The 19401-nt window shown below is 38.0% G+C and overlaps 3 protein-coding genes and 1 pseudogene across 8 annotated transcripts; 2 read left to right on the top strand and 2 right to left on the bottom strand.

Annotated features, from left to right (window-relative positions):
* Positions 1-287: 287 nt before the first annotated feature.
* Positions 288-2137, top strand: LOC137717294 (small nuclear ribonucleoprotein SmD3b). Its single transcript, XM_068456601.1, has 5 exons — positions 288-489; positions 1132-1184; positions 1298-1364; positions 1452-1508; positions 1848-2137. Exons 1-5 carry the CDS (start codon positions 331-333, stop codon positions 1905-1907), a joined length of 396 nt encoding a protein of 131 aa, XP_068312702.1. The 5' UTR covers positions 288-330; the 3' UTR covers positions 1908-2137.
* A 191-nt stretch (positions 2138-2328) lies between these two features.
* Positions 2329-8328, bottom strand: LOC137717293 (BTB/POZ domain-containing protein At2g30600). 2 transcript variants are annotated; one of them, XM_068456600.1, is made up of 13 exons: positions 8099-8328; positions 6470-7370; positions 5719-6048; positions 5259-5489; positions 4750-4911; positions 3976-4188; positions 3846-3893; positions 3703-3761; positions 3474-3606; positions 3307-3381; positions 3154-3210; positions 2843-2911; positions 2329-2690 (listed from the first exon to the last, which is right to left on the bottom strand). In XM_068456600.1, exons 2-13 carry the CDS (start codon positions 7265-7267, stop codon positions 2472-2474), a joined length of 2394 nt encoding a protein of 797 aa, XP_068312701.1. In that variant the 5' UTR covers positions 7268-7370; positions 8099-8328; the 3' UTR covers positions 2329-2471. The 2 variants fall into 2 exon arrangements, with proteins under 2 accessions (XP_068312701.1, XP_068312700.1); XM_068456599.1 differs by having other exon boundaries at positions 3154-3234; positions 8099-8327.
* Positions 8329-9357: 1029 nt separating this feature from the next.
* On the bottom strand, positions 9358-17506 carry LOC137717764 (ABC transporter E family member 2-like). Of its 5 annotated transcripts, none has more exons than XM_068457235.1 (13): positions 17380-17506; positions 16784-16900; positions 16093-16178; positions 15902-15999; positions 15703-15820; positions 15501-15590; positions 14854-15158; positions 14545-14740; positions 14282-14467; positions 13916-14185; positions 12946-13191; positions 12718-12850; positions 9358-9717 (listed from the first exon to the last, which is right to left on the bottom strand). In XM_068457235.1, the coding sequence occupies exons 2-12, from the start codon at positions 16884-16886 to the stop codon at positions 12731-12733; spliced, it is 1818 nt and encodes a 605-aa protein (XP_068313336.1). In that variant the 5' UTR covers positions 16887-16900; positions 17380-17506; the 3' UTR covers positions 9358-9717; positions 12718-12730. The 5 variants fall into 5 exon arrangements, with proteins under 5 accessions (XP_068313336.1, XP_068313332.1, XP_068313334.1 ...); XM_068457231.1 differs by lacking the exon at positions 9358-9717 and adding an exon at positions 12297-12642; XM_068457233.1 differs by lacking the exon at positions 9358-9717 and adding an exon at positions 12297-12642 and having other exon boundaries at positions 16784-16933; positions 17380-17481.
* On the top strand, positions 9635-11956 carry LOC137718011 (U-box domain-containing protein 15-like; annotated as a pseudogene).
* Positions 17507-19401: the final 1895 nt, after the last annotated feature.

Here is a 19401-nt window from a genome sequence, read left to right as displayed (position 1 = left end):
GCATCCACGTGACTGCGCGCTGCCCGTCAGTTCTATTTTCTTTCCTTTTCTCTACCCTACTGTGATTTTAAAATATTTTTTCTTTTCTTCTAAAAAGGAGTATTGGGCCAAGGCCCAAATAACATCCTCACCAGTTCGGCCCCATAAAGTTTGCAACAACACTGGGACGAGGATGACGAGGAGGAGAGTCCAAAATCCTTCATAAGTTTTACACTAACGACATGTCGTGTACGACTGACGCAATGTGTGCGAGTGCGACTATAAATTGGGGGAAGTTAGGGTTTTGCAGAACGAAAAGAAGAAGAGGAAGACAGTCAATCAGTCAGAATCATGAGCAGAAGTTTGGGAATTCCGGTGAAGCTTCTTCACGAGGCGTCAGGGCACGTGGTGACGGTGGAGCTCAAGAGCGGTGAGCTTTACAGAGGAAGCATGGTCGAGTGCGAGGACAACTGGAACTGTCAGCTCGAGAACATCACCTACACCGCCAAGGTACTCCAGTCTCTATCATCTATCGTTTCTTCTTCGTTTATAGTTTCTTCAATGTGCTGTTATTTTTGCCTTCTTTTCCAAGACTGCGATCTCCGCTGCCATCTTTTAAATTAAAACCCTAGATTTCAAGCGCTTCACTGATACTGCATCTCTCTCTTAGTGAATCTGACGTCACCCTGTTAGGAAAATTTCCCTAGATGAAGCTGAATGATTGTTTCCATTTTCTAGGATTCGGAAAGTGGTGGTGGTGGTGGTGGAGAATCTTAAGAGATGGTCCGGTTTCCCAGTTTCCGAGTTTCAAAATGTTGGAGTAGGTTCAGTAAGGTTTAAACTCGCAATGGTTTTACAAGTCTCTATCACTGTTGGTGCACACACTACAATTTGAACAATTGGTTTTATTTCAACTGGTGTTTGGTCTCCATGATATCTCTAAAAGTTAAAAAGTTTACTTGAACCAAGCACTTAATGTGTTTTTTTTTCTAGCTATACATCCTGATGATCAATTTTGAAAATAAGAGAAACGGAAATTGATGGAAAAATATCCTATGTTGGATGTTACTAAGCTGCTCTTATTTTCAAAGCTTGGACAATTAGTTTATCTTTGTTTCATTTAGTTTCTGACATTAGTAGACTCATCTACAGGACGGAAAAGTTTCACAGCTTGAGCATGTATTTATCCGAGGGAGCAAAGTAAGGTATATAATAACGGATCACTTTTTGTTTGACAGCACCCATTCATAATTTGGTCTAGTTGTGTTGCTTTGCTACTTCCAATTTGTTCACTGATATTCATTTGAAATTTTAATAGGTTTATGGTCATACCGGACATGCTGAAGAATGCTCCAATGTTCAAGCGCCTGGATGCTAGAATCAAGGTATCATTCCATATCTAAATGATCATCGAGTTTGCCATTGTGATGAATTTTGTTTTTTACTGACATTTTGATTTTTGAATCTGGTAGGGCAAGGGTGCTTCACTAGGAGTTGGCAGAGGTAGAGCTGTTTCAATGCGGGCTAAGGTAAGCTCCTCTCATTTTTACTGAATCTTAATGCAGTTTCTCTTTTGTCCATGGAACGTTTTCAGATGGTGGGTCTATAATAAAAGCGTAATAATATGGAATCTTTTAGTCTTCTATTTGAGTTTAATAACGAAAGCTTGATGCCTTACATTTGAACATTCATGTGTGAGAAATGTGGAGACAACACAGAAGATTGCGTAGTGAGAAATAGAGTTCCTTGATTTAGTCTTGTAGCTCAGGCTTAGGGATACTAAACTCTGAAAATATTGAGCAACTCATTTATAGAAAAGAAAAGGAGAAATGGATTTGAGTTTGAATAAAATATATTTTGTTGTGCAGGCTCAAGCTGCAGGCCGTGGGACAGCCGGTAGGGGTGTTGTACCACCTGTTCGGAGGTAATCGGCCGCCCGTTGTGCTACCCTTCAGAGTCCTCGGTGTAAAAGAATAGACATTGTGTGGGAGATGAGAGAAATCGGAGAAAGGGTTTCTTGACAGGCTGTTCTCGTTTTGTATGCATTTTATGTTTTGGATGCTACATCTTTCGACTCTTACATGTACTCGATTTCCATGTAGTTGATATTCTTGATGTAATAGCGTCATTTCAATCTAAATCGTCAGAGTTGGTAGCATTTGTTCTGTTTATTTTCTCACAAGTTAAAAAAAGAGAGAAGGAAAACCCGAAGGGAAGGGAAGGCGGCCAGTCTTGCTGCGTACCATAAACATTTCATTTTTCGAGTAGCTGTGGCACTTTTCGACATGCTCAAAACCAGATTAACGTGACAAGTATCCCCGTAATAGTGAATCACAATCAACTGAAAGAAAAGAAGGCTTTTCCTCCCTTGCCATTTTTATTCCAACAGTTTTAAGTAACATACACATGGATAATGGATATGCATGCATGACATAAATCTGGTCGAAGAAATTTACAGAAATTGAGGAAACACCAACACATAATATTAAAAATTAGTGGAAGTAACCATATAGTTCTAAGAAGCAAATGCAGAAATTCCAAGGGTTGGAAGCATCTGCTGTAGGACCTGTCAGAACAACCCTAAAGAATCTGAACGGAAGAAGAGCGTTCTGTCCAATAACGGGCCATGATGCAAACTGCCCAGGCTTGCATATAGTTTGGTCATTCTCGTGCACTCTCAGATTTGTCCATGTCTTCCCATCCAGAGATCCCTATAAGAATAGTAACACATTCAACAACAGGATTACTCCATACTCTTACCTCCGTGTCCCACAATATTCGTAAACACCCCCAAAACGATGAATAAGCATGACTGAAAATGAAAATAAAAACGCTGCAATGTGTCACGTTTCCAAGTCTTTACCTGGAAATTCCAATATCTCATGTAGGCCCTAGACCCATCTTGCCTCAAGGTGTAGTAATTGCAAATAAGCTGAAAATCAGCCAACTTTCATTCATCAGAATGCCGATCAAGAGGAAATTACAACACCTACGTACTAGACAGGAAGGTAGTCCACATATGAATAAAATTTGGCACACTGTATAGGCTTTGAATTCGTCAACTTTATTTGATCCCTGTTTTCTACCAGAATGGAGCATATGACAATGTTTATATGCCAAAAGCACGTCCATGGTACTTTTTAACTGAAGCAGATTGAACATACAGAGATATACCTGATGATCTGCACCAATATCAACCGTCCACCACGTGCTTTTGTGTCCATCTTCTATCTGTGGCCCAGCAAAAGATGTTCCCTGATGTGGCCATACATTGTCATATTATTTCGATTCCTCACATACCATATTTGATATTTATATTTACCGTACCCTGTAAGTTCTTGAGACCAAAGCCTTGGGATCAGTGAACCTGGAAGGGGGACTGCTTGCTGTAATAGTAATTCTCTGGAACATGCATTTATAAAGAACGGGCAGCTGTGTTAAAAATGATTACACTTAAGAAGTCATAAAAATGAAACAAAGATATAAGAATATACTTTAGCCAGAACAGGATTAACCCATTGATGTTCCCCATATGAAGTCCCTGCAAAGTACAGAACTCCATTGCTGTCCCCGTCGCATATGTACTGGAGTTCCTTATAACTAGATCGTCTATGTTGGATTCTGAGACTACAAAAAGAAGACTATGTTAGCTTACTAAATAACCAGAGCATGAACACCATACACCTTTTGTCAACGATGTTAACTCCAATACTCAATACTCACTTATGCTCATTTTCTGGCCTTGCCAGTCCATGCTTAATACAATTGATGGCCTCCATGACCTGTGATATCAGCATAAAAAAATTTATCTAGGAACAATTATCATTTTTACAGAGAAATAAGAAAACACAGAAAGCCCAACTCACAAGATTACTGAAAGTAGAACTATGCCTGGCAATGTTGCTCTTCCCCAACTGCAAAATTATTATAGTCAGACAAAAAAATTCTAGTCTTCAGTAGAATAGTGATCCATCTCTATACCCAGGGTCCACATACCTTCTCAAGCAAGGGCAAGGCTAGTAACCGAAATCGAACGAAGGACAGAAGGTGATTAACTGTCTGCAGCCTATCCCCAAAAAGAAGTTCCGGGGTGCAGTATATCATCATTTCATCTATCATCTCCCACCCATACTCTTCCTTTGCTTTCACACCCCACATTAAGATTGCATTGAGAACCTTTTCTTCAGATGTTACAGTCAAATCTGGGTGCTGCAATCAAGGCAGGGCCAGAGCTATTCTAAGGTTGCGGGTGGGATTTTCAAAGACCCCTTGTTATATAGACAATAATACAAAAGTAATAAAGAAACATATTTACATTTAAGCAGTGTAATCCTTCCCAATAAATTATGCACGTGATAGGATAAAAGAGTTAGAAGTAGAGCCTCCAATATTCTTCTATTAAGATTTGCAAAAGTAACAGCTCAAGACCTCTTGTTATCTCAAATCTTGTGTAGAAAGGTAATGGGTTTATAATCTTGTCAAGTTGTATTTTAATCAATAATACTCATTACAAGTACGAGTAACATTTTTAATTTTGCTTTATATTTTGTCCCCTTTAAAGTTAAAATCGCAGCTACACCTGCCACAAGGTAAACCTCACTGGTCTCTCACTAAGCCGGTTAACTTACTCCCTCCCACAGGACGCCTTTCCAACTTCAACCGCACTGGTCTCTTACGTCAGTCCTTTTGTATACATGACCTGATGTATTAATCCTGAGCCCTAAGCTATCCATCAATATTGATACTAGTGACTTAAACAGTGACTCCTACCTGAATGATATTGCGAAAGGTTGTCTCATCTAACAAAACGAAGTCAATGCTTGCGGTTGTACAGTAGTCAAAGTGCATTGAAAAGTTCATCTCACAGGTTTCTTGAATAAGTTTGCATGATGGAATCGACGAAACTACTTGAAGGACCAGACATACTGAGTCCTGCAACAAACATCAACAGTTAGCTTCAAAGCAACAATGTAATTATTTTTCCCAAACAGTCTGCTTCCACGTCCATTAAACTTGATATTAGTAAAATTCTTGTTGTATGACTTCTTCCACTAGAACTCCATCCCTGCATATAATATGCACATGAGATGTATCAAAATCTCTATAATTCATTTTTAAAAGCTCTTCTGTTCTTTTCAGAAGTCCGAAACCGCAAGTCACTTCCCCGTTCTTTTATTCTAGTCATGCAAGTGACATTCTGTAAAACTGACAAAATAGGCACGATATGAACCACTATAGATGAATTAAACTATGTTGTAAGATAAGGATTATCAAACTACCTCTGAGAGGTATTCTAAAAGTTTTTTGCAGCATTCCTGATGAAGGAGAGTAACTCCGAATTGATCGGCCAACAGAAAGAGTTGGAGTAATAAGGCACCAGAATCAACAGTAGCTTCTAAACTGAGTTCCCCACTATACATGAACTCAAGCAAACCTTTGAATGCTTCAGGTGATATGTCTCTTAAAATAACTTCCGGGGATATTGTTTCACTCATTCCATTTGTAAACATCTGCACAATGAAACATTTGAATAGAAAAGTCATCTGTGAGACTTAAGAAAACAAATTAGCATGGACAGAGAAGAATGCACCCCTAGATCACATTTAAACCAACATTATGCTCGTATAGCAATGCATTTCCTCTCTACAACAATTATGTGCTTATGTGATTTATCTGAGAAGCATAAGGGTTTACATAAAATAGAATAAAATGGAGCAGAATGATGATTAATTGGCTCACCTTTGCGAATGGGAGACTCCATAAACTAAGAATAATTTTATGTGATCGGGCAATAAGTCCATGACCCTCAATGTAGATATTTACATCACTGTACTTGCTTGTTAAATACAATTGTTTCAGCCGCGGTATATCAACAGGAACTCCAAATGGGAAGGCTGTGCAACAATTCGGTCGAGTGTATGGATATGACAATTCCACACTTTTTCCAAAGTCAAACAACTTTTTATTTAGTTTCCACCGTTCCATGGCTTCCTCACATTGCTTCACTAGTTGAATCACTTCAAATTGTAAGCCTAGAGCCCTCAAGGAACCAAGTTGTGGTTCTGGAATCTATATCAAACAGAGCCATAATACCTATTAGAATTGCAATCTCTGTAACAAAATTAGAAGTGAGAAAGGAAGAATATTTAGAATACTAGTCTTTATCAAATAATAAGGATGATTAAGTTGGCTTACAAATCACCCACGTGATCTTTTCTTTTATATATACATATATATATATGTGTGTGTGCGCGCGCACATGCGAGAGAGAGAGAGAGAGAGAGAGAGAGAGAGAGAGACGAATCTCATGCAAAAAAAATAATAAGCGAAAGGTTCTTCATGTAATATACCTGCTTGTCAGGGATGCAGGGGCATCTGTGGCATAAAATAACATATATTTGTAATTTCTTTACGTTAACATGCTAGATATGTTTCTGATATGTCAACAGATATGCATTTCTGATTTCCCCATAATTTAAGCTATATGTACCTGTGTTCGGCCTGTGTAAATATATTGAAGTAGTGCATGTAGAACCGGATAAGCTACCCCCTTTAGGCGGAGAATATCTTCTGAAGAAGTCAACGGGAAATTACCAGTTGCTACCAAAATAGACTTGTGAGCTGGTACAGGCCTTTCTTCAGTACCAACGATGAAAAGAACATCAGATAACTCCCAACTTTCAAGAAAATCTTCAATCCCCCATTTCTCATAAGCCGTTCGTTCATCCTCCAGCTCCTCTTCATCATCATCCTCACATATGTACTCGCCACAGTCCACATGCTTCCACAAGGATATATGGTTGCGAGTTAATGGCAATACACTGATATTCCTATAACCAACATGTTTATCCCAGCTACTAAGCCCGATATAACGAACAGCACAATTTGGATGTGAATCTAGCCACTGAAAGACTAGATTCTGAAAAGGGTATTTTCCCTTACCAATACTGATCAAACCATCACAGATGCTGATCCAGTAGCTCTGAAACGCAGAAGAAGAACAAAGACCAACACCCTCCACATCCACCACAGTATTCCCATCTACCTCAATTTTCAACCGCCTATTCCTATGACTGCCCAGTATAACAGTGTAGTGAGGACTATTATCTCTTTTGTAATGATAGTGCTGGCTTCCTACATTCTCCCGAAACACCAGTGTTACATCATTGTGAGCAAAAGCTTCAAAAGCCACGCAACCCCGCCCGGCTTCCCGGAATTTTAAATCCTTTCGCCAAGCACACTCAAAGGGGGCCACTGTGAGGAACTCTTTCTCTTTCTTATCCATCATCAATTCTTATTACAGAATACCATTCAATCGCAGAGATGGATCATGGGCTGGACAGTCTTGTACCTAGAGCCCTGACTGACTAACGGACTGACTGACTGACCATCTGGAAAATAAGGACAGACAGAGTGTGATTTAGGCAACAACACAAACATCCATGTTAGATTTTAAAATATGACTGACTGACTGACTGACTGACTGACTGGCTATTATAATCGGACGAGTGAATTCAGTATCAAATTTTCAATGAATCAAAAGCACGTGACCAGAGTGGATGAACTGATCGACCTTGTGCTAAAATTCGCAACTTGATTTTGGAAGTACCAACACAACTCTGAAATAAATCCTAACTCTTAAAGAGGGCGTAAGTCAGTTGAAAAATTGGTACAAGAACAAGAGCCTCCTCCAATAATCCAAGTTCCGACCAATTCCATCCTCTCAAGTCAAGTTGCCACAAAATATCTGAACCCAAACACTAAAGTCCAAAACATCATCATCAATCACAATTCACACATCGCTGTCTATCAATCCTTATCCAAACACACGAACATGAAGAATAGGATCATCAAATCAATCCAAAAACGAAAACAAAATACAAAAACAAAATATATCTGCATTCGGGCAAGCGCATCTCAGCTCAGAAATATCCCCAGAAACGACAAATGAAGGCCATGACTATCTATCTATATGGGGGTGAAGTAATTGTTTGTGCATCATGTATGTATGTATGTGTGTATTTATTGTATGTATGTATTTTTGTATGTATGCATGCATAACGAAAATGAACGATAACAACAAATCCCTAAGAAAAATTAAAAAAATCAAATAACCCACCTCAGAACTCTGAAAATATTTCTTGAGCTGCTTCTTCATCTCATCGAAGCAAATCGTTCATGGCTCCTCCCGACTGACTGACCGTGACCAACAACTATTGAAAGGCAATTTCAACTTTCATCAACACGCATAGACATTTAAACAAACAAAACCAAGGAAATTTCAACAAATCCGATTCATCTGATTTGAAAACGATTGGTAGATAAATTGCCCTTTCCTTTTTCAATTTTCACAGAGAGATATATTCTGAACTTGATGGGTTGCCCGTCGTCTTGTCTTTTTCACAATTCTTTATTTATTTATTTTCTTTTTATGGTGGGTACGTGGCAGCTGTTCATGCTTTTCTTGGCCGAATCAGCAGGAGCACACACATCACCATCATAATTTCATTGCCTTGCCATCAGGATTCTTCCCATCTTCTTTTGGAGTATCTTCGTGAATTCAGTTCGTTTATTGTAAATTATGCGATCAGTTTTTTATGTTTCTGTTTATTTTTAAATTAAATACAATTTATGAATTTCTGAAATCCTCACAAAGAAAACCTGAACTTTTACCAAAGGTTCAAAAGTAAGAAGAGAATACTATAACTATTGCTATTACTCCTAATCCACTAAATTCGGAGATCTAGACTATTGAAATTTGATCCAACGGTTACAAGTAAGAGCCTATTTTAAAAGTTATAATAATTTTAGCCGTTGGATTAAATTTCAATAACTCAGATTCCCAAACTTGATGAATTAGGTAGAAGGGATCCGGAGATATCCCTTTCCCTCTACTATTAACTATTACTGTTAATCTTTGTTTTTGAAAAAAATTAGGGAAGTGTTATTGACATTCTAAAAATCTCATTCTACACCCCTTACAAGTGTATTTTTCTTTTCTAATATATAAAGTTTGAAATATAGAATAAGATTTTTGAAGTACTAATAACAATTCCTAAAATTAAAATAAGAATACCATAACTATTACTCTACTAGTCAGCTTTATCAGTTATTTTTGTTACACATTACCACACATTGAGATTACACACACATGTAAACTGGTAGAAGTCGGATAGAATCACCCTTGATCCGTCTTCGGATCCATCTGTAACCTTATTCTTTTGTTATATATATATATATATATATATATATATATAAGTTTCATGTTCCATCATAAGAAAATAATAAATATATGTATTTTTATTGCATAAAAACCTGAATTACCATTACACTATTGTGTGTGATAAATAATATAGAAGTCAAATAATTTGTTATATTAAGTCGGATTGGATCACTCTTGACCTATATCTGGTTTCAATGTAGTTGGAATATCGAAATCAAATCTATTCGGATAATTGGCCGTGATCCAAATCCTAATAGTTACATCAAATTCAGATTAAATTTGTATCAAAAGCTGATTCATTGACAGGTCTAATTATACAAAGTCACTTAAATATAAGTGGTATTATTTAGTTAAGAATTTTGACATACGGTTGGCCGGACCAACATGAGGCTCCTTTGCTCTCAATGCTTTTCCTTTGTGTCAGGTTGGACGATGGCGATAAGCTCCGATGACCGAGGGATGTGGATGAAGATCCACGACGTTGGCGATGGCGAGCATGTTCAATGGCGAACAATCTGAAAACAATTGTACATTTTAAGCTATTATTTGTACTATCTTATAGTGTTTAAATAAAAAGTATTTCTAAATATAACTTATATGTGTGTTAGAGAGAGAGAGAGAGAGAGAGTGAGTGTAATACTAATGCTAATGCTGTGTGAGTAGTGCGGCAATTGGCAATTTACCGCAAGGGAGGCCCAAAAGTAGTTAGTCATTAACTAGCCAACTTTCAAGTAGCGTTCTATTTTAGGTTCAGTGTATTTTCCAATTTAACAAGCCACAGACCCGAAAAGCCCACGAAAAGCTGTGAATTATTTAAGTTATTTGTTGTTGTGGTAATTTAGGCATTTGAAATCGAGGCAATCATGGTTAGATTTCATGTGGTTCATGAAAGACTCGGTCAGGATTTAGAAGGTTTGCCTGATGAACTTAGCATCTCAGATGAAGTTAAGGAACAGGTACATATATGTTGCCTTTTTTTCGTTTCAAAGCTAACGATAATGCTTCCCATGTGTTATTTCGTTTTTCATACGCAGATCTTCATCCATTCAAACTAATCTCACTTTGCTGCACGTGTTTGATATAAGTTTGTGTATCAAAAACTTAACTTAGACGAGCGAGGAAGCGAACGGACGCGCAGGACATAGAACTCGCAATGGATATTATGGTGGTTTTGTCCAAAAAAGAAGATAGAAATGCTGATGGTGCCATTATAGAGAGGCTGGCCCAAAAGCTAGACCTGCAAAAATCTGAGGACCTTAAGATAGAAACAATAGCTGTGAGGAATCTGGTAATGATAGAGAGAGAGAGGAGGGCCAAGTGCAGAGACTACGCAGCAAATCATTGATCTTCTAAACAAATTCAGACAAATCGCAGGAATGGAAGCGACCAATGTCCTTGACGACCCTGTTATGCCTAAAATGCTCAAGAAGTGCCCGTCTTTGATGATCCCTCATGAATTCCTCTATCCAATCATTCTAGAAACAATGACGGATCCTGTTATTGTTGCAAGTGGACAGGTGATTCGCTTACATGAAATAGGCACTAACTAGGTTTCCCTGGTATATTTTCTTCTTCCTTCTACTCGTGTCACGTGAGTTGGAGCATATCTTCCGTAGAGAAAGTAAACTTGTGCACAGTCTACATTTAAAAATGTTATATTAACAGAATGGAAACTGATTAGTTTTTCCTCTTTCTTGGGTTTGGTTATTTCATTGAAGACGTATAACAGAGAAAGCGTACAAAAGTGGCTGGACACCAATCACAGGACATGTCCCAAGACCAGGCAGACTCTGGCTCACCTGTCACCGGCACCAATTTACGCTCTCAAAAATCTAATCATGCAGTGGTGTGAGAAGAACAACTTCCAGCTCCCGAAAAAAGAAACTTCCACGGGCCAGGAAAACTCCTCCACCGAACACAAAGAGGAGATCTCATCATTGGTTGATCAGCCGCGCTCAAGTCACTTAGAAGTGCAAAGAAATGCTGCCATGAAGATTCGTTTGATCTCTAAAGAGAATCCAGAGAACAGAATTTTGATTGCCAAAAGTGGAGGAATCCCGCCACTGGTGCAACTTCTTTCCTATCCAGGTTCTAAAATTCAACAGCATGCAGTAACGGCTCTTTTGAATTTATCGATTGACAAAACAAACAAGAAACTGATAACCAGAGAAGAAGCCATTCCTGCTATTATAGAAGTCTTGCAGAATGGAAGCACAGAAGCTAGAGAGAACTCTGCAGCAGCTTTATTTAGCTTGTCGATGATTGATGAGAACAAAGTAATTGTGGGGGAATCAAATGGCATTCCGCCATTAGTAGACTTGTTGCAGGACGGGACGATTAGAGGCAAACAAAGGGAGGACCGAAACTTGGGCATGGTCTATGAAGCGCTCTCCATCTTCTTACTTCTTGCATCACATGCAGATGGACGACAAGAGATTGGACAGCTTTCATTCATTGAAACTCTAGTGGAATTTATCGGGGAAGGACGCCCAAGAACAAGGAATGTGCAACGTCAGTTCTTCTCGAGTTGGGGTCAAGCAATTACTCTTTCTTACTCGCCGCACTGCAGTTTGGAGTGTATGAGCATTTGGTAGAGATCACAAGGAGTGGAACCAGTAGAGCTCAAAGGAAGGCAAATGCACTTCTGCAACTCACAAGCAAAAGTGAACAAATTCCTTGAACAACTAATTAACTTTTGTGTAGAATATATTTATTTTCCTCAATTTTGTTGCTTTGATTTGATTTTAGCCTTTGTGCGCACGACGATCGAGAGCGAGCATTAATCAGTCTGCACAACGTCGATAAAAATGCTACGACGCCATTTTCTATTTCTTACCTTTACCCAATTGGCTTATAACGTCTCCCAAAATTGTTAGGTTGTTGAGGGGAGGCAGGTGCTATTGCTAGAAAAAAATTTCATTGTGACGGGAACACAAATGGTAGTGAGAAATTTTATTTTTTAAATTATTAATTTTTTAGCACACATATCTCGCCAATTAGAGCTTCTTGTTATTATTGGAGTAGAGACGCCGAGTTGTGATGAGTTGACTGCAAATAGAACGAACAAGAATGAACAAGATTGACGCCAATTAAATTTCTGTTGGTAAAAAGCAAAATTTATCACCAGAGATGAAATCACCGTCACATAAACCCAGAAAGCACAAGAGTTAAACATCTATCAAGGAACCTCATCTCACCACAAGGACCACAAAAAGACATCCTTTCCTCAAACATAAAGTTAAATGCAATCACTGATACTATGAGACCATAAATTGTACATCTAGATTGCCTACCGCCCAATGACAGACTAATTTACCATAACTGCATAAAACTCATTCGCCTCTGGTGAACAAAGGACCTCCAATCATTTGTCAGAACGTCATGACTCAGCTGTGATTCCATTTTTAAGATCATATTAACGCCCTCCAAATTTGCCAAAACTGCAAGTGGAACACCTTGGAATATCAAACTGACAAAACAAAAACATGAAAAACAGAGTAAAGAATGAAACATACCATCACGACTATATCAATCATCCAGGTAATAGTAAGACCCAGCAGCTTTTTGTTCCCTATCCTTCGTTGAATCCAATTTGTTGATTCTTGGGCGATAGTTAGTGGGGTCACGCCTAAATGTGATATCAAGATGCTGCACGATTTAAACAAACAAAAAAAAATATCAATGGAAGTCACTTGTGCACAGCGAGGTAGGAAGAGAGCAATGACATTAATTGCAACACTTACAGATAAGAATAGATTCATCCCAGTCAACAATGACTGGGGACAATTTGCAATACAATCAATTGACGGCCTCCCCTCATAGACTGTAACTCTATCCGCCAAGTAGGTAGCCATAATAAAATCATGTTCAACCACGAAAGCAGTTTTCTTAGCATGAAGGATAAACCTCTTTATGACTTTGGAAGCAACAATACGCTGCTCAGAATCAAGATAAGCACTTGGTTCATCTATCAGATAAATATCTGCAGGCTGTATTCAGTAAATAGAAGCGGACATTAGAGTGTACGCAAACTATAATGCAGAACCTTACCGGCATCAAACAATTAAAAAAAAATAAGTGAATCTGTTTTTATGAACATCTAATCATTATATTTACATCGTTTATTATGCAGCAGAGCACAGCAAGATTGCCACAAGAGAAACCTACTTAACACATTGGTAGATAAATGAATTGTGTACCGAGAACTGACACATTCTTATTCCTCAATTATTTGGGCGCAAACCTAACATGTTTCCGATCTCACAAGAAAAACTTGTATCTTTAATAGTGGCATAAGAAAAATTTCATTCGCAAACTCAGAGGAAAGAAACATATACAACTATAAACCACTCGAGTCAATATAAAAAGACAATGCCTAGAGGTTGGCTAACTCCTAGGGATCACAATATAGTTGTATCCCCTAGAATGCCAGATCTTGCAAGCAAGCTTCCACAAAGGCACGGAACCTGACCCATGACAGCAGGTCTTGTAACCATGCATCCACCTTAAAACTGGGACCAAGGAGTGGGTGGGATTGTCTGTGTTTCAAAAAACAACACCTTGGATCCATTTCCAACTTCCAAACACGGACATGAAATTCCACCCACTCAGATGCAGCCAAGGCAACAAATAGAAAGAATACCACAAAGTGTTCAAATGAATGCATCCCAAGATACAAAGTGTCCTACACAAAAGCAAATACAAAAAATTTACCTTCCCAAGGCATAGGCATAATGCAACCCTCTGCAACTCTCCGCCAGAGAGATTCACGACTTCTTGATCCATTAATTGTTCAATTAGAAGAGGCTTCATCACATCTGACATGAATTGTGGATGAGTATATGAATCACGAATTCTTGAATGTAACAAGTGTCTGACAGTGGATTGAAACTTTGGACTGATTTTCTGGGGCTTGTAAGAAACATTGAATTCAGGTATCTCCACATCTGAATTTTCTACAGAATCAGGTTTCAATAGACCCGCCTGAAAATCGGATGAATATACGTTAAATCAACATCTCAAACTGCAAAGCTATTGTTAAAGAAGAACAAGAAAATGGCAAAAAGAAACTAAAAATACCAGCATACGAATAAATGTTGTCTTCCCCGTTCCATTCTCACCCAGCATCACAATAATTTGAGAATCAGTAAATTCACCCTCAACCACACGAAGCCTGAAGTTTCCCTGAGTTTTACTCATTGATGGGTATCTATATCGTGCATATGTCTCAATTTCCTCAGCACTTTCCTGTGGTGTCTCAGCAACCTAATACAGGCAACCAAGTAAATCACAAAGTACTGATAAGTCAGAAGACCAATCATGGACAAAATTTATAATCTTGCCTTGAATGTCAGAGATTCATCTCGGAACCTAAGATTTTCTGTAGGGACAAATCCGGCCAAGAAGATGTTGATTCCTTCTCTAACTGAGAACGGAAGTGTCACAACTCCATACGCACCCGGTTTCCCATATAAACAGCAAATGAAGTCTGATAAGTAATCCAAGACACTAAGATCATGCTCCACAACAATTACATAGCTGAAAACACAAGGAAATATCCGATCAGCTACATGAAGGAAGACAATCAAGAAAAAGAATCCAGCAAGCACATGCAATGAAAATTTTAGAAATATAAATATATAAAAATAGACCTATTAGCCCTAAGCAAAGATCGGACAACTTGGGCAGCTTTAAGCCTCTGTTTCACATCAAGATAACTTGAAGGTTCGTCAAACATATATATCTCTGCATTCTGTATGGCGACAACGGCAATGGCAAATCTTTGAAGCTCCCCACCTGATAAATCCCCTACATTACGTTCTATAACCTGGTTCAGCTCAAGATCAGCACACAGTTCTTCCTTCATATCCCTCTCATCTTTCTGGTTGAGCACCTCCCCAACATTTCCTTGAACTGCTTTTGGAATGTGATCAACATACTGGGGCTTTATAATGGCCTGTGAAGGAAAGAAAAATATAATTATGCAATCAGCATGAAGCAAAAAAATTAAATAAAACAGTATAATAGTTACAAAAACAAACAAATTTGAAACGCATGCATTTTGTTTCTACAGACTAGGCCAGAAGAACCACTAAACTTGGAATTCATCAGGATACAGTAAAGACGGTATAAAGGTATGTTGACCATCCTATTTATGAGACTAAGAGCACCCACCTAGTATCGGAAGCAGCATAAGAAAGGCACTGCAGCTCAAAAATACCTTGGACAGAACAGACAAATTTCTATTCGTCTAAATTATTCAAATTCGATAATAAAGGTTATGAGCACCAAAAGGTACCTTCAAATTATCTTCCAGAATACGGGTAAAATAATTCTGCAGCTCAGATCCCCGGAAGTAGGTCAAGATTTCCTGCCAATCTGGAGGATTCTAAAAAATAAAAAATAAAAAAATGAAGATAAGTTAATCAGAGAATACAGCTAAATGAGTTTGAATAATATTTTATACATATCAGAGAAAGGAATTTCGTAAGGAGTATTACCTTGAAACGGCCTAAATTTGGTTTCAACTTTCCAGCCAAAACTTTGAGGGCAGTCGACTTCCCAATGCCATTTGTTCCAACCAAACCAAGAACTTGACCTGGCCTTGGGACTGGTAACCTGAAATTGTGAGTTTCTGTTAGCCACATAAATGATAACATAGTCAGTCATCACTTCCCAATAATGTGGTAAGGAGCTAACCTGTGTAGTTTGAAAGTGTTAGGCCCATAACGATGGGTCGTATCTTTGTCTAAATCCTTTGGTAAGTTGATGATTTGGATTGCTTCAAATGGGCATTTCTACATCATGAGATGGAACATAGTCCAATGAATGTCTTTAGAACCAACAGATGTAGGCAACAAAAAAGAACAGTAACAACAATGTTTACAGACCTTAACACAGATACCACACCCAATGCACAATTCTTCCGAGATAAAAGCAATCTTCGATGCAGGGGTAACCTCAATACATAGTTTACCTGTAGATTGATTAGTTAGGCAAAGACGGTGTATATTTGTAGCACTATAAGACAACAGTATATTAATAAACGTGTTCAACACTAGAAAATCAGCTTTATACAGAGAAGTAAACCTAGCACATATTAGAATGCAATACAGGAACTCTGCCAGTACTGAAATATCAAATCTATTTGGAGCCACCACACTATATACTGGAGCTCATGCCTGTAAGTAGCCATTAGTAGAATCTTTCCCTGCTTTCATGTACCATCTAGTTAGAGCTTAATAAAGTTTATGGGTAATTCAACTTGCAAGAGGCAATCTATTACCTTTATTTCCTTTTAATTATCAAGTAATTGAACACAGATAATATGCTTCTTGATAAATAACAGTTCACATGCTAAACAATCAGTTACTGAATCTAAGTGATCAAGAATTGTGCATCATTATACCCTCAAGAAGCATATATCAAGCTCATAATTCAAGAAACAAGAAAATATTTGCAAGTTTTTGTGAAAATAAAAGAAACCATTATCTTGAGTGATTCATCAATCCTGATATGCTATTTCCCTTATGAATAGAAACAATGGAAATAATAAAATTAAGAAGGGATACTGTAATATACCAGTCTTGACAACAGGACAGCTCTTCTTGCATTCCTGGCGGCACTTCTTTGGCTTGCATCTGTCGGAGCTCACGATTGCTATACGGGTCAACCGGTCTGCCATTTCCTAATATTATTCTATCCCCAATAAATCAACAAAATCAGATTAAGCTACACACGGAGAGTGCAAGAGATTTAGAGACATACGCCCTTTTCTTTGTCTATATTTGGTAGAACATGCGGTGCGCATGATCAAACAAAGGCTGGATTGGATTGCATAAAAAAAATAATTACACAAGAAACAGATTTGAAAGGCAAGTACTTGGGTATGAAATTGAAATATACATCTGTAAAAATTTGATATAAGTGGATGTAAGTGGAGGACTTGGTCAATTTCATTAATCCCCAAAGGCTTCAAGAGAAGAGTCCTCAGCTACAACTGTATCCAAATCGCCCAACACACCAGCTACTAATTACTTTGTCAAATTTCAATCAATACTAACAATCAGAGGAAAATAATATGCCCACTGATTTTCCAATAATAATCAAACAATTCTCTCTTAATCTTTGTTTTCCGGCACCCAGATACACAGGACGAAAATACACCAAATACTTACGAAAAAAACGAAGCAGATGAGATGGCGGTGGCGACGGAGGGGAGACTGGCGGTGGCGACGGAGGGCAGACTGGCTGCTAAGTATACGAAGGGGTGGGGAGGTGGTGAGGGATGGATGTGGGGGGTGGGGGGTGGGGGGTGGGGGGTGGGGGAGGTGGGTAGTGTGGCGTGTGGCGTACCAGGGGAGGGAGAGCTGTCTCTTTGTCCTCTCCCCCGCGTGATATTAGGGTTTTTAAAACCAAAAGAGACTGACGGGGTTAGTCTAGGTATTAGAGGCGTGCGTTACAGTAAAAAAAATTTGAAATTAACAAACAAAAAGTTGGTGATTATTAGATAGATATAGACGTTTCCTGTATTGCTTTTTTATTATCAATGTTTTTTTTTTTTAAACAAAACTCTTTTGCAAGGAAAGGATGATAAAAATGTTATTTACATCATTTTACCAACTAGTAAAGTGGTATTTTCATGCCAAAGTTGGTATAAGTTTCAAATTTGACATATTAAACTGAAGTACAATTCAATCGAGTATTCGACAAATTCAATCCCTTATATTGACCGATTCAGTTCAATTTCAATCAGCTTTGGATAATTTAGGTATCCTTGGATTGCTTCCTAAATAAAAATCTACATCGACATGATTGAGGGCCTGTTTGGGAGTGAGGTGATTAAAAAAAAAGCTATTATGAAAAAAAAGCTATGAAAATTTTTGGTATTTGGTAAACTTTGAAAAACAACTTTGTTTCAAAGTTGAGGGTGAAAAAAAGCCCAAAACCAGGAGATGACAAGAAGCTGCAATTTGCAGCTTCCAAAAGCAGCTTATTTTCACCCACACACGGGTGAACAGTGTACAAATTTAATGAAATATGAATAACCCAAAACTGCCCTCCCTTTCCCTTCACCTACGCTCTCACCTTTCCAGAGCTCTCTCGCAAGCTCTGAGGTCTCTCTCGTTCTCTCGTTCTCTCGTTCTTTCGTTCCAAAAACTAGCGAACTCGTTCTCTCGTTCTCCAGGTTTCTCCAGGTAAGCTTCTCATTTATTTGTTTGGATTTTTCAAATTAGGGATGGGGAGATTAGGGAAAGAGGGGTGGGAAGAGCAAAGGGATGAGGGTATGGGTGTCGGGAAAAACAATTGGGGATGGAGGGTGGGGAAAAATTAATTGGGGAAGGTGATATGGTTTGTGGAAAAAATTCTTCTGTACCAGAACCTATCAGATAACATGAACAAAACATAAGGCTTCAGACAAATACTAGGCAAGAATTGAAATCAAACGTACTATATTTTCACATAATCCACATTTCTACAATAACTATTTCCGACCCAATTCAGGAAAACAATAAAAAATTAGAATTTAACCATTGGAAATACAAATTTTAAGATGTTCGATGCTGCATTCCTAGTTTTCCCAGAAGCCAAACAGAAAATAATAGGGATTGAATTAAAACAGAAGAAATATAGACATATACACATATATGTATATATGTATAGTAAAGGGCATGAATAGAACAGAAAATTGGTTCACCGAATCTCCTTCGCGCGGGGTAGAGGTAATAGAAGAAGCCATGGTAGTACTGGAAACGCACTGGAGACAGGCGCACGCCTGAAGCTTTTGGATACCGGTTGGGTCTTTTAACCGGTCCGAAAATTGGTTGGGTCCACTAGTTAGAGTGCTGACGCAAACCATTTGGATTTGGCCTAGCAGCCTCTAGGATCCAAGATAAGAAGATATTTATAGGTTATTTCTTGATATATTTATATATATATATGTGTGTATTTATATGTATGTATATATTCAAACTGTGAACCCAATTTGTGATGTAATGTATTTGTAGTTGTATGTGGATCATTTATCGGTTATTTCTTGGTTATATTACAATATCATTTGTTCGTGTTTTAATATATATATATATATATATATATATATATATATATATATATATATATATGTATACTAATTAATATTTAAGATAAAGTTTATAAATATTTTTTTTTTTAAAATAAAATATATTTAGTAATTCACTTTT

The sequence above is a fragment of the Pyrus communis genome, chromosome 15 (assembly GCF_963583255.1).
Source record: "Pyrus communis chromosome 15, drPyrComm1.1, whole genome shotgun sequence".
In the NCBI taxonomy this organism is placed as follows: Eukaryota; Viridiplantae; Streptophyta; class Magnoliopsida; order Rosales; family Rosaceae; genus Pyrus; species Pyrus communis.
The sequence above is the reverse complement of the archived record's forward strand: the minus strand, read 5'-3'. Positions and strand labels throughout refer to the sequence as shown.